This window comes from Monopterus albus, unplaced genomic scaffold, assembly GCF_001952655.1.
Source record: "Monopterus albus unplaced genomic scaffold, M_albus_1.0 scaffold29.1, whole genome shotgun sequence".
NCBI classification, from domain to species: domain Eukaryota; kingdom Metazoa; phylum Chordata; class Actinopteri; order Synbranchiformes; family Synbranchidae; genus Monopterus; species Monopterus albus.
The window spans coordinates 3,971,155-3,986,026 of NW_018127909.1; the positions used below are offsets into that span (position 1 = coordinate 3,971,155).

Sequence of the window (14,872 nt, forward strand, 5' to 3'; positions counted from 1 at the left end):
TTTTCTATGCTGGCTCCAGGTGCTCTATAAATACAGCTTATTACAACATTTTTCTTTTTTTCCACGAGTATTTCTACAGTCACACACTCCAGCAAATTATCCACCACCCTTGACATTTTCTTCACTTTCTTACAACAAAAGTTTTTATCTGTGTACAAGGCCACACCACCTCCCATCTTATTCTCTCTGTGTGTGCATACCAAGTCATAGCCCTCAAGGTCAAAATCCATTCCCCTTACATTATTCATCCAACTTTCAGAAATAGCAATTATATTAAAAGAATGTTTAAGACTACTAAGATAATGTTTTATACTCTGAAAGTTTGCGTATAAACTTCTGATATTGAAGTGAATTATGATCATTTGTTTTCAGTCTTGATATTGCTGTTAAACTGCTCATCCGTGTAATACTTGTAGTTATTTTCAGAGTTCTTAAAAAAGTTTTTTTCAGGGTCAAAGTCATCGTCCGATTCATGATAATGTTGTTCAGTGTCTCCAATTGTGTTCAATTCCAGATCCAGTCCTTCAAAAACTATTAACCTCTGTAGCAAATCACTTGCCTCATTTCGTACGTGGGTCATACTTGTTGTTGGTTCCTGTTAATTGTTGGTTCGAACCCTCATCTGCCCTGGCAGATATCAATATACCTGCGTATTTCTTCACACAGCTGAGGGTCCAGCGACCCCTTCATACTCTCCTTGTCTCGGCATACTGGTCCTCGGCGTGCTGGTCATAGGTCCTGGATTCTGGTTCCGAGGTCGGGTCACTAGTCGGTCATACCGCAGGAACGCGATGTCTCCCCTCTCCCTGGCCTCCCTTAACCTCGGCATCAACTCCCTTCTTCTCTTCCTCACAGACTCTGTGTAATCTTCATTTATATAAATATTAGATCCTTTAAGCTTCTTTGCTTGTTGCAGTATGTGTGCCTTATCTTTCTCTTTCATCAACTTTACCATCACCGCCCTCAGTCCCCGATCAGAAGGTTTCTCGACTCTGTGAGCCCGCTCCATCTCAATTTCTTGATGAATTTGCAGTTTATCCTTTAATATTTCCTTCACCTTACATTCCGCTTCCATCCAGCTTTCTCCAGCTGACTCCTTGATTCCCTCGAAGATCAGGTTTTTTTCGCTTGGACTGTACTCACAAATGCTCCATTTTATCCGTTATGGCTATTAGACTCTCACAAGTTTTGTAGACATCATCCCTTGTTTCCTTGGTTTGTATTTTCTGTTCACCCATGGCAGCTTTAATCACGTTCACCTCTCGCTGGGTAAACTGCAAACTTGTTTTTATCTCCTGTATTTCTCTGGTCATGTCATCGAGTCTCTTGTTATTTGTCTCCATAAGTAGTTGCACAAAACCTTTGAAGTTGTCTTGAAAATGTAGAAGATGTGAAAAATCGTAGAACAGACAAGAGGAGCAGTAAAGACGTCCACGACTATCTATAGGTACAGCATGAGAGATACAACAGACAAAACCGTACGAACATATGAGTGGCATGAATTTAAAGCTACACTATGTACTTTTTCAAATATTTCTGTTGCAGAAATCTGCTCCAAAACTTGTCTTAATGTGGAGAGGGGCTGTCGAAGCCTCCTGTGACTCAGACTCAGACAGTGGTGGACAGGGCAGAGTGGTTTCATGCTAGTGCTAGCTGAAGTTACATACTGTAGCTTTAATGTCTTTATCTACAGGTCACAGCAACGTGTGCTGTAAATCTCAGACTTTAGTTGCCAATTTGACAAATTTGCTACAAACCTAGGACAACATATTGATCATGATTATGCTGAAAAGTACTTAAGTTTATTTGTTGATTATCAAAAGATTAAACACCAGTTCTGATGATTCATTTAATTAATTAATCCATCAGAAATGCCAAATATTTCCAGCTCTTACTTGCACTTTTTCTGTTTTGTATATTACAGTATATCTGTAAAGTGAATATATTTGAGTTTTGGGTTACAGACACAGACAGGGTCACACTATTTATTTTGCCACAATCAAAATATGCAAACAATCTTTATTCAAAGTATTCAACTAAACAAAAAATGCAAGTTCAATCGGGCAGATCAGGTCAGTAGATCGGCCCCTTTGTCAAAGTGAGCCCAGGGTGGCCGCACCCTCTATTTGGAGTATTTTATGCCTTTATTATACAGCATACAATAGACCGATGACAAGAAAGATAGCAAATGACATTTAACGAAGGTCCCTGGCTGGATGTAAAATTGAGGATATAGCAATAGGCTTCTGGGCTATGGGCAAGACCTCCCAAGCTGTTTCAAAACTTTCAGCTGTGTCAAATGTAGGCATGTCATCATGTTGTTTGATTTTGCCAGGGGATTTAGCAGTTGTGCACAGGGGCACACCCCTCTATGGCCAGCCTGCTTGGTGGGGAGATGGAGACGTTGATGAGCAGCAACCAGGGAAGCCTGAGGAAAAGAGCTCAGACCGGAAGAGAGAAAAAGCTGAAATAGGTATTACCATTGCCGTATAAAGATTATATGAAGATACTACTGTATGAGACTTTATATCATAGTCAGAGCAGTAATTACTGTGGAGTGTGTTTAGTGTACTTAACATTTGCATGAGTTCTTACAGACACCAAGAAAACTGCAGAAGTCCCAAAGTCAGCCTTGTTAACAGCTTCCACTCAGGAGCCTAGCTACTTCGAGATCCCAACCAAGGATACCCCCTCGCAATGTAAAGTGAGTGGTGAGGCCGCCTCACAAGAACAAGAGGCCGGCGCTTCTACTGCTGCAGAGCCCACTCATGGCCACGCTTCCTTCACCATTGAGTTTGACCCTGGAGCATCAGGTAAAGTGACCGTCAAAGACAGAGTGGCAAAGGCAGGACCAGACACCAGGCCACGGCCTAAACGACCTGGTGGGGAGGAGCTAAGCCCGCTTCAGACAGCCATGGTAGCAGCGGAGGTCAAAGTTGCTGACTGGCTGGCCCAAAATGAACTGCCATTAGCTCTCAAAGACACAGTTGCTGAGGATGATGGAGAAAGTGTGAAAAGTGATGTGCCTGTACAGCTGAGGAGCCTAAAAGGTGTGTGTTTTTTCTGTGTGACCTTATAACAAGCCTACTTCACACAACAATATGATGTTCATTTTCTTGCTTGTCTAATTGATCTGTCTTTCTTCGCCTTCTGAGCCATTACGTTTTCCTCTGCCCATCCCATGCCAGGCAGCAAGCATGAGGACGGCACTCAGAGTGATTCAGAGAATGCACTAGGAGAGCAGCGCAGGGCTGCGGTACTGGAGGAGCGTTCGTGGGGGCTCTGGAACAGTGGAGGGATGAAGATCAGAGAGGGTCGTGCTAACGTGCCAGAGGGCCTCTTCGCAGAGGAGGACAGTCCTGCACGTTGTCGCAAGTCATCCACTTCCAAAGTGGCAGGTGGATTCATAGAGAAGCGACGTGGCTCGGCACCACATCAGCAGAGTGGCCGTGATGAGTGTTTTCACCATGCAGATGATTATAGCGACAGAGGGACGTACACCATTGAGCTGGAGAATGGAGATCGTGAAGAGGAAGAGGCTAGGAAACTGATAGACAAGGTGAGGAAGGTGAAGGTTATAATATATCCCTTTTCTCTATCTACTCAGCTTCTGATTATAATATATCATGAAGCAATCATTCTTATACAGTTTTGTGTGTGCTGGTACTCTTTTGTCTCTATATACTCCAGGTGTTTGGTGTGGATGAGCAGGAGGCTGTTTGTGTGTCTAGACTGGGGGGTACTGACCAAAGAGAGAAGCTGACCTCCCAGAGGTCTGGTACCAGAGACAGAGGAAAGCCTGGACGCATGGAGACAGAGGTGGGAAAACTGAAAGCGTCTCTTTTAAAAATTTGGCTAAATTAACAGTCCAAAATGTTTATTAGCTTAAAACCAACAACCTACTGCTGGTCTGTTTAAATACTGTAAGTCTTCTCTTTATATAACATTTACTTTATCTTCCATTCTGCTTTTGTCCAGCTGTTATCTGAGGAACTGGTGGTGGGTGGTCCTTGCTGGGTCTCGCAGTGGGCTACTCTGGCTGCCAGTCACATTAGGACAGACCCCGAGGGATCGGGAGGGGAGAGTCATGTCATGGTCACAGAGGACAGAGGTATAAACTTTCTTCTAAACAAAGAGTTGGTTTATAGAGGTGTCCTGTTAGCTGAACACTTACAGTCACACATGCCACATAACCACAACGTCCACAGTTAGATTCCTACTGCGGACCTCATCAGAGTATTCTTTTCCCAGAATTTGGGTAAATATTGCGATGACTTACGGATTTTGTTCATTTACAGCAAAAGTATATAAATGTGGCTACAAGACACCATTAACAAGTAGAGAAGAGTCACAAAGGGAGTCGGGTTGACTCCATAGTTAGCTTCACAGAAATACAGTAAATCTAAAGTTTGCTCACATTAGATAAAATTATACTCCAAAAGCTACTGGTCATACTGTACCTGAACAAGTGTGGTCAGGCATGGCCAGTATGGCAGAACCACCACGTGTACTGAAATGAGCAAGGATGCCTTTTACTGATTATGAATTCAACGGTTAATTTGTAAGAGGAAGACTGTGATTTCCAAAAGTTACAGAAGCTATTGTAGCTTTAAAGCAACACGAAAGTTCTAAAGTGTAGCTGTAAAAGTAACACTAGCATGTAACTTCTGAAAGAAGAAATAACACAACCTTCATTTTACAAATGCAAAGTTGAATTTTTAAGAAATAACATGCACCTCAATTAATTTAATACAATCTAGGATTTTGTAGTTGCATTCTCATTTATTCTTATGTGACCAGTTGCTTAAAATGTATCTTAACTAGATCGCTGTATGACTCATATAGCTTTTCCACCATGGAAAATTAACAAGACGCAACCTGGAGTTTCCTACATCCACAATCTAATGGAACTTGAAGGGCTGATGGGGTTTTTTATGCTTTGCTTTTCCACTGCATTTTTCTCCACAATTTATATTAGGGCGCTGCTGAGCTCCCCGTACACAGTGCACAGTAGAGAGCGAAGGCTATGGTTCCATATAAAATTAAGATTATTAGCTTAAGTTATTGATATGTAAAAATGACAGATTGCTTGACATGTTATTGACACACTGTATGAAGAACAAAATAACATCTCATAGTTCACCTGGTAGAAAAAGAATCACTGAAACCACAGTACATATTGCTACTAGATGTGCTACTAGAATACTGCCCACCATTGATATGTAATACATGTTCATCTCATGACTCACTTTACTAATAGATGTTCTCTTCTTTTAGCTGAAATAAGTGAGTCCAGCCACTCAGCCTCCTTTGCCTCTTCTGGCTACACAGAGCGTAAGAGGAGAACTTTACCCCAGCTGCCTGGTGAGGAGGTCGCCCTAGGAAGGAGGAACCCAGACTCAGGCCTGCGAACAGATATGGGGGAAAAACAGGACACAGAGCTACAGGAGAAGGAGAACCAGGGGGACAAGATGGCCAGGGGGAAGAATAGGCCTGGTTACGGCATGGGAGGTGTGTGCAGTCACAGTGGCAGCCCCAGTCGCTCCTCACCAGCAAGATCGCAGGACAGTGGTGGCAGGAGATCAGGTCAGTCAGGTATGTTGACCAAGCTGCCCCCTCGTCCACTGACCAGTGGGGAGAAGAGAATGGAGGAGCCACGGAGGAGGAAAAAGGAAGAGGAGAAGGCTAGGGAAAGTAGTGGAAAACCCTTTTTGAGGCAGGAGAGTTTTACTGTGGAGAAACCAAGCTCTAACGTGCCCATTGAGCTCATACCACATATCGATGGGCTCGCAGGCAGCAGAACTCAAAGTAGGGAGACTGGCATCAACAGCACCACACTGCAGAAAGACTCTGAGGCTGTGGCAGCCTTTCTGGAAACCACAGTTTCAGATCAAGGTGATCCACCAAGTCAGTCCATTGAAGGCTCCATGTCACCAGAGTCAGATGTGGACACAACAAGCACAGTAAGCCAGGCTGAAGGAGCAAGGAAAGTTGTCCAGAAGCGCAAGACCCTTGCAGGACAGCAGAAGGAGAGAACGGTAGTGTGCTCATCCAGTAAGATGCCTACCGGTAGCCGGGAGACCCAGGACAGGAGGGTCAAGACCAGAACCTCTGGTCCTCCACAGCCTAACCGCCCCCAGGCTTCTCTGGATCTCACAGACGATGATGTCAACTCCACCTCACTCCTTTCAGACTCCCAGCACACCTCCACACAGGAATCTAAAGGCTCTCATGCCAGAGCCCAGACAGATAACACAACAGTGGGGGCCAGCACCAAGTCTAGTCGAGCTAAAATCACCCAGGCGGCGAGCTCGTCTGCACCAAGTAAACCAGTCAGTGGCCCCAAGCCCAGGCCCACCAGGGCATCGCTGCTGAGGCGAGCCCGACTTGGGGATTCATCAGACACCGAGCCTGTCGATCTTGATCGCCTGTCAGTAGCCTCTGAGGCCTCTACCGCTAGTTCCACATCCAGGACAGGGATGGCGAGAAGGGGAATGTCCAGAATAGAAGCTCTGGCACAGCCAAGGAGGCCAAGAGTGGGTTCTCCCTCTGCCCAGAGCGACTCAGAGGCCACTGTGACAAGAAGTAGAGGTGTGGGAGCCCGGAGTGCAGCAGCTGATTATGCAATTAAACAAGGACTCAGAGGTTCTAGTGTGACCTCAGTGTCTGGACCCAGAGCCAGGGCTAACAGTGCCTCCAAGCTGCCTGACAAGAGTAAAAGCACCTCCTCTTATGGGCATGTCCCACCTGCATGTAAGTATTTTTATTCCATAATATGTATATTAAAACATTTCATCAAAAATAATAGCACAAGCAATAATATCGGTCACCTACATGTCCTTCCTAAACACTACACAATTATCCATAATTACCTGCATGTACAGCTCATTGTTCCTAAAAAAGAACATTTATTCATATATAAAGACAACACCCCCACATTTTAAGTAACAGATAAACCTCTCTACCATTCTTAGCTGGCACTAGGTGGCGCCGTGTGCCTGTGGAGTACGCCTCCACCTCAGAGGATGAGTATGGCTCAAATCGCCACATGTCCAAGCAAGGCCACACACGGGCATTCCCATCTACCCGAGTAGCCCAGCTAGGAGGTTCAGCTCCAGCAACTCCTAGTCCTGGTGGCCTGTCTGCGCTGAAGCAACACTCCAGGGAACAGGATGAGTACATGAGAGACTGGACAGCACACAGTGAGGAAATAGCCAGGTATGTAGGTGAGAGGTGCTCTAGTGCAGCTAGAGAGCATCAGTGAATCATAATAGTATCCAGCATGCTTTTCCTGCCATTACATTTTTGGAACTGATTTACTGTTTTAGTTTTGGTTGTGTAGTTCAACTAAAGAAAACAAGAGGACAGTTTGTTGCACATATATAAACGGTCTGTGTTTATTCATCAGGATTAGCCAAGACCTAGCCAAAGACTTAGCCATGCTTGCCAGAGAGATTCATGATGTGGCAGGAGAGACAGACACAGTCAGTCCTGGAGCTCTGGTATAGTTGACACATTGTACAACACTCAAAATAAAGGAAAATGTGGTTTCTTTGTCTACTGGGTTAGATAATAATGCAGTTTTGTAATTCTTATTAACCCACTTAATACAGTCAAATTAGTCAGGAAAAATAGGGACTACTGAAATAACGTGTTTGAATCCTGTTTTAGTTGGAGGAGCGTGTATTTGATGACAGCGTGGACCTGAGTGGTCCATCCACAGAGCACAGCAGCATTTTGAGAACCAATGGGCAGTCTGCAGAGCTTCGACCCCAAGGCTCTGTCAGACAGAGCTCCCGCTCCATCCGCCGACAAACATGGAACAGAGATGATGTGAGTATGTGCTTCAGTGTTTGCAGTCATTCGGGCCTCATACAGAGATTGAATTTCTCTTTGTTTCAGGTATGAATAAAGAGGAACCTTGTGAACTTAGTATGCACGGTGTTTTGTGTAAAGTTTTTAAAGTTCCTCTGAAATGAACGACGGCTGTAGGTCATGCAAAGCTCATGAACGTTCGTTTGTCCAGTAGTTGTGTACCACAAGATCAGCATGTCATCTGGTGCCTCAGTGTGCCACTAGTGGTGAGCTCCCTGCATGACAACTATAGTCACCCCTCCACAAACAAACTACGCCAAAAGCTAAGAGCTGAGCTAAAAAGAAAAGACGTTTTAATGGTCACGGGTAAAATTAGGACAGTTTTAGGAATAGCACTGAAAAGGAAGTTTCTCTCTAGAATTCCACCATTTACATTACCCAGTTATTATATACCACTGTTTGACATTGATGTTTCTTAACATCATCCATCAGGCGGTGCTAGACAGTTTACTACTAGCATCTGTGAATCAACTCTCAACTAGGATACGTCAGTCTGTTGACAGAACAACTTGCAAAATCAGGTGAGCATCATCGTGTATCATCCAAGGGATATGCTATTATTGCAGTCTGCTGTTTTATATTAAATTTACAGCAGACTCCGAAAAAGGCAAATGCTGACAGAATTGTAAAAATAGGAACATATTGTACTGTGTTTTAAAATTCCTGCTTGTGTTTAATGTTGGAACTACACCGGTACAGTTTGAGTGGCACATCACAGAGCTTTACTCTGATGCCTACTGTAGCTACATGTCTTATTATCAGAAAGACAGTGACAACTCAAAGGCCTTTTCATTCCCACATTCAGCAGAAAATGTCAAAATGAAATCATTTTACCAGTCAACTAATACGTCTATTAAGAACTATATTAAACATACCTTCATGTATTTTGCTATATTTGCAACAACTTGGCCTTCAGGGTCCTCTTCAAGGATAAAGAACGGAAATGGGAAGAGACTGAGAGCAAACTACAGGCAGAGCATGACTCCTTACTACTCAAGAGCTCCAACAAGGTAACAAACCTGTCCACAATTGTCTGTTTTACCTGCTTGTAAAACTGCACCATTTAACTCAAAGCACTGACAGAGCCACTAACATGACTGAGTCGTTTGCTAGTGTAAACAGGTGTTGTGTGGTTAACTGTGTTACAGTAACCATATACTGGAATTTTACAGAGGTCTAATCAAAATAATGTTTGCTTTTCTGCATTATTATGGCATAAATTAATAGAAAGACCGAGTCTGAAAGGTACATTTTTATGGCTACAGTAATGATATATTTTGACTGTGAATTTATTTATGTCAGTAATTTATTAGTGTTGCATTGGTTGGGAGAAAATGCAATAGTATCAAATCCACTCCTTTCCTACAAACTACTGATTACTTCATGAAGCTGTTTTTCTGGCTGCTGACAGTGTCTGAGGGAGCAAACCAAACAATCCATTTGCCCTTTTGATTACCATCCAAATGCTCATTTTAAAGGAGACAAGCCACAAAATATCGTTGCTTTGATGGAGAAAAAAGACTTACAAGCTATTGTGTTAGGTGGGTCTACAAATTTTCTGCCGCTCTCAGGGGCATGGTGGTGAATTCTGCCTTTCCAGTCTGACCTTGTGAACCCCTGAAGAGATATGTCTGTCCATGGCATAAGTCACAGGGCTCATAAGGCATTACTGGGTATACACGGCATGGCTCCAAACCCATTCCTGCAGCAATGAGGAAATGAACTGATTTATTTGATGCATGGACTTTCACCTACTTAATCACATTCTGAAGCAGCCTTTATGTTTTTATTGATGTTCTCTTAACAGGAGATTTCAACCATTATTCAAGACCTGAAGAGAGTAGAAAGACAGCTGCTTGGTATGGATCTGATGTTTCTATTTAGTTTTTAGATCAAAAGCAGTAAAAAAAAAAAAAAAGTCTTTACCAATCAAGAAGTGTTTTACACTAAAGTGAAATTCAAATTTTCAAATTCAATCATTTTTATAATTTTTTTTTTTTTAATTCTGATCAAATTTGACAGTCATCGACATGATGGTGGACCCAGATGGCACCCTGGATGCCCTGTCCAACCTGGGCCTAACCAGTCCTCTGACTGACCAGAAGATCACTCCTGGGGCTCAGCAGGGTGAAGCGTCCTCCAGCACACTCTCAGCTCCCAGGCCCGATGAACTGGCCTCAGACCCGTGTGGATCCTCAGAGCACACAGAGATGGCAGAGCGAGACCCAGGGCCGCAACAGAGCTTTAGATCCTACAACTGACATGCCAAGGAAATAATTCAGACCTCATCTTTTAATACTGGACAGCCTGCATCCCTTGGACCAATGCAATTGTGTATGGATAGAAGCTTTTTTTAATATATTGTTTCAGATGAGATAAAGGAAGGGGAGTGATGCCTCTTTTTCCTGACTGTCCTGTCAGTCAGACTAAATCATGTAAAACACTCACAAACAGCAGGTCTTGGGATGTCAGATATACAATATGATGACATAACAGTATTATTTGGTAGGTGTATGAAGATGCTCTGACCTAATATACAATAAACCATCTGTGCTTTTGTGTTGAAGCTCATTCTTATTATCCTTAAAACATTTTTAACAGCTGTTAAAGATAAGGGGATGTAATGTCCAAAATACACTTTCTGAAGTCCATGATAAGTTATTTTATTGTGTTTTGTTTTCGAATCAGAGCATCTTTGACTTTTGCAAAAAGTAAAACTCAGTCTTGCAGTTTAAATACAAGCCTTGAAATCTCTGAATCCTAAGCTTGTCAGTGAGCTGAGTTAAGGCCAATTTAAAAACTAGAAAAAGTGCAATGGTGTCAAAAGATGACTAAGTGGAGGTGTGTGTGTGTGTGTGAAAAATCTTATTCTATCCTGCTATAGAATTATTTCTAAAAGTAAAGATTTTTTTCGGCCTGTTGCAATTTCAACCCCCAAACCTAGCTCAGTAATGATTTTCCATATGAAAAGGCCATGGTGCTGATTTGCTAGGAAAAGAACTGGGTATGCACAATATGTACTAGTGTAAATGTTTATTAGAGTTTAATTAAAAAACTCCCATCCATGGGTTTTTTCTTGTGCTGACGTCATTTGTAACCAGTGCATCAATGGAAAACTATATGGAATCAAATGTAGCTCCCCAAAACAAAAAGGTTTTCCTCTCCCAAATGTCTTCGGTTACAAGTGCCCTGGAATCAGTCATCACATTTGGAGATGAGAGACTGCACTGTATAAGAGATGGTGAGAAGGAGGCAAGTTAGTTTCTTTGCACATTTTAAAGCCAATGTATGTCCGTTTTCATCTCAGAGGGACCAGGACATGATGTTCCCCTATGATGCATCATTATCACACTGATGTCCTCGATCAAAACAGGGTTTAGAGTCTGTCGATGAACATTTTGTCACATTACTCTGTGATCACAAACAAAATGTCATGTTTGAACCAGCATAGGCAGGGACTACGTCCGAGTCCTGCAGCTGCATTTTATTGTTTGTGGAATGAAGGGTTGTGCAATGACTGTAGGTTTTCCAGTGTCTTGCCTCGTACCAATGTTTACACATGAATGTAACCAGCTGGTGATAACAGTTTAGCCAAAACAACTTTGATCAGTCACTGCATTTTGTGCTCAGAACCTACTGTACTTTGTCTTTAGTTCTGTTTGAGCCTTTGGAGAATTTTGGTTTGGATGTTTTGTATGATTGTTTTTTCTTTGTAATGATGTTAGGTTAAATGTTGACCTTGCAATACTTGTTTATTGTTTGTTTCATTTACAATAAAATGCATGATAATCAGGAACTAGTTTGTTTGTTTGCATGTATAATTAAAAGGTCACAAAACTTGAGGAGGTGGAACAAGAATTTGCTGGTTAATTTTGTGCCAATTAACCAAGTAGTTGCTGGTTTTTTATTCCATGTCACTGATCTGACAGTTGTAGTTACTAGGTACATTGCCAACTTAATGTTTATATGGAAAACATATGAGCTTATAAAATATGAAGTAAGCCTCTTATCAAAGGTGCCCTGTTAGAAATGGCCATTTCCATTCAATCAGACACACTGAGCAAGTCCTTGTACAACATCCATGTTTACCTGCTAGCAGTAGTCTTCTTTCATGCCTTAGTGTTAGTGGATCATTGAACGGGCCTACCAAGCCCAGGGGCCCTCAGACCACAGAATTGTTCCACTGCAAATCCAAACAAATGACTACAACAAGCCACAAAATGAGTGATATACAGCCACTAAAAAGAGACACGGATGACCAAAAGCAGACAGAAAACACCCCAAAGACAGCAAAACTACTATAAAACATATGGCAAACAACTAAATAAGACACAACTACAAAGAGGCAAAACCATTAAAAAATAGACACAAAACAAGTAAAAACAGGTGTAAATGACCGCAAATGGGTAAAAAATGAACACAAAATGGCTAAAAATGGACACAAAAGAACCACAAAAAGATACAAACTAGTTGCTAAATCTGTGTGTCTTGCTCCTACAATGTTAGAGGTGGGGGTCTTTTACTTGTCTTTGCCCAGGGACCCATTGTTTCATAAACTGCACATGGTCACTATTTAAGAAAAAATTGAAAGCAGGAGTTAACTTGAATTTGCCCTCGGACAGTCTTTTAACATTGATATCAGTGTTATACATACTTTTTAAATATACAAGTGTTACAGTACGGTAGGCTAGTAATAGCCTAAATTAGATGAGGGTAAATCTGAGTTGTTTAGCTCTGGTAAAAAGTAATTACTCCATTTAAATTTCCATTTAACCTCTTCATCACCCCGGGAACTCCTGTCATTACCCAAAACGTTAGCCTTCCAGATCCTCCTCAAGCAGAGCCGTCCACCTGGCTGTCTGGTCTCTCTCTTACTCTTTGCTGAGGCAACTGCTCACAACAAATTAGGTTTTAGAGGCAACACTGCCAGAGCCACTCAACTAATTGTACATCTTGAGATATTCTGCTCCAATTTCTTAATCCTTAAAGCTGTGTCAGGGTTTTCTCCCTTGTGAGCAACACTCACTGCAGCTGCTGGTGCACATCAGTACTCCTGCAGGGGTTCACCAAAGTGGGAACAGTTTGGCTGAATTGTTCCCACTTAGTTTTATTAGGCTCAGGTTCCCTATAGGCTGCTTCATTTACTGGATACAAATAAAACAATTATATTACTGCAAATAATAAAAGCTTATTTGTTTATGCTGACACATTTAATCATTAATCACATTTAATGTATAGGAATAACCAATATTAACCAGGTGATGCACAGCATGTACCCTATACACTATTTAGTGTAATTTGAGCGGTCAGACAGATACCATGCATGATATCTGTGGTGGTATTTTTTTTAAATGTAGACTTTAAAAATAATAGCAGTTTTATTTTAAAAGCTGTACAAGGACTGAATTCTTGAATCTAAAGGTACAGTAGCTCTTCTATGGACCTTCTGCATCAAATTAGACAAGTGTGAAGCCAGTTGTTACACCTTTTTTGTACCATAGCATAAATCATGCAGGCTATAAAAATTTCCAGTCATCTTGTGTGTGTGTGTGTGTGTGTGTGTGCTCTTTTCACAGCAAGCATATCTGGCCTTTCTTGACCTGTGAAAAAGGGCTCCTATACTGCTATGCTGTAGCCCAGGACATTCTGTCTCTGTGTGTGAGGCGCAAATGGACACAATTAAATTTCATACAGGTGTGTGTGTGTGTGTGTGTGTGTGTGTGTGTGTCGGTGTGTACGTGTCTTCATGTGTGATAGTCTCTTCACACTTTTCTCAATCAGATTACTTTCCTTCAGTGTCTGCCTCTCTCAGTCTTGCCCAGTGCAGCAGCTCCTGTTGCACCTCCGCCCCATCTAGATGCCCATTGCATGCCCCTCCCATCCCTCCTGGGAGACCGCACTCACACACACACACCCGCCCTAACGTGCGTGAGGAGGCATCAATGCTTTAGCAACAAACAGTGAGGGTGATCGCTGTAGCTCAGACAGCACAGAGAACAATAGTGGCCGACTCAGCTGTTGAATGATAAACAGAAAAGAGGGAAGATGAGTGACAGCTCCTCTATGTCTGATTGACTGTGTGTCTGTGCATCTGCGTGTGTGTCTATGTACATCAGTCTGTGTCTGTGCCCCAGCAGAGAGCGACATACAGGTTAATGGAACTGTCAGATGATCCAAGGTCGAGGGGGCAAGATGAGATTCCCCCATCACTCGTGCCCTGTGTGTCCCAGCTGAAAAGCAGCAGCTTCAGTGCTGCCCAACAGAACTACGATGCCTCTGTCTTCCTGCGAAGCAAAGTCAAGCTGGAACTGGTGAGCCAACTGTCAAGTATCTGTCAAACATCATGCCATGATTTATTTAGCAGTATATCTGCCTTTTGGAAAGTAAAAAGGTGAAATTAAAACCTTGTTTGGGGTCATCCACTCACTTGAATGCTCTAACATTAAATATTCTAAATTACTCTAAGTATCTAAGTGCGGATGTGAAGTAAAACTATACTGTGAAGAAACCATCTAGCATTGCATGGCGTGCTATGAGCCCAAGAGAGGTGTTAGTTTCATGCACTGGAAGCCCATTCACTCTGCATGCCTGTGGTGCATCATCCTAAGCGCTAGGGAATTTCTGCTGGATAAATGTGCAACTGAGCTCTATAGCCTCCAAAGAGAATTGATTACCACTTTCATCACTGCTGCCACATGCACCCTATACACACACAGCACACTAAGACAGAACAGATGCAGATCAAGGATCCTTCAACCTTACAATATAGATAGATAGATAGATAGATAGATAGATAGATAGAATACTTTTTTTGCTTTATCTCAAGGTAAGTAGAGCAAGGTTGAAATAATTAGCCACTTGAGTTAATTAATCATTTTTCATTCAAAGCAGTTAAAAAAGCAAAAATGTCAAACATTTGTGAGGATTTGCTTCCTGACATTAACAATAGTACACTTAATATGTGTGTATATCACCTTGGACTGTGGAAAATTATAAA

At 42.3% G+C, this 14,872-nt stretch overlaps 1 protein-coding gene across 5 annotated transcripts in view; it reads left to right on the forward strand.

Annotated features, from left to right (window-relative positions):
* cep170ab (centrosomal protein 170Ab) overlaps nucleotides 1–11,665 on the forward strand; it is a 19,699-nt gene extending 8,034 nt beyond the window's left edge. For 3 of the 5 annotated variants that reach the window (XM_020596149.1, XM_020596151.1, XM_020596150.1), the window contains exons 8-20: nucleotides 2,336–2,473; nucleotides 2,589–3,050; nucleotides 3,189–3,559; nucleotides 3,691–3,819; nucleotides 3,979–4,111; nucleotides 5,278–6,753; nucleotides 6,975–7,218; nucleotides 7,409–7,502; nucleotides 7,672–7,833; nucleotides 8,308–8,396; nucleotides 8,792–8,885; nucleotides 9,683–9,734; nucleotides 9,898–11,665. In XM_020596149.1, the coding sequence (XP_020451805.1) occupies nucleotides 2,336–2,473; nucleotides 2,589–3,050; nucleotides 3,189–3,559; nucleotides 3,691–3,819; nucleotides 3,979–4,111; nucleotides 5,278–6,753; nucleotides 6,975–7,218; nucleotides 7,409–7,502; nucleotides 7,672–7,833; nucleotides 8,308–8,396; nucleotides 8,792–8,885; nucleotides 9,683–9,734; nucleotides 9,898–10,136 (3,683 nt within the window). In that variant the 3' untranslated portion in view covers nucleotides 10,137–11,665. The remainder of the gene's footprint in view (nucleotides 1–2,335; nucleotides 2,474–2,588; nucleotides 3,051–3,188; nucleotides 3,560–3,690; nucleotides 3,820–3,978; nucleotides 4,112–5,277; nucleotides 6,754–6,974; nucleotides 7,219–7,408; nucleotides 7,503–7,671; nucleotides 7,834–8,307; nucleotides 8,397–8,791; nucleotides 8,886–9,682; nucleotides 9,735–9,897) is intronic. The other 2 variants (XM_020596153.1, XM_020596152.1) reach the window with 2 other exon arrangements.
* Nucleotides 11,666–14,872: the final 3,207 nt, after the last annotated feature.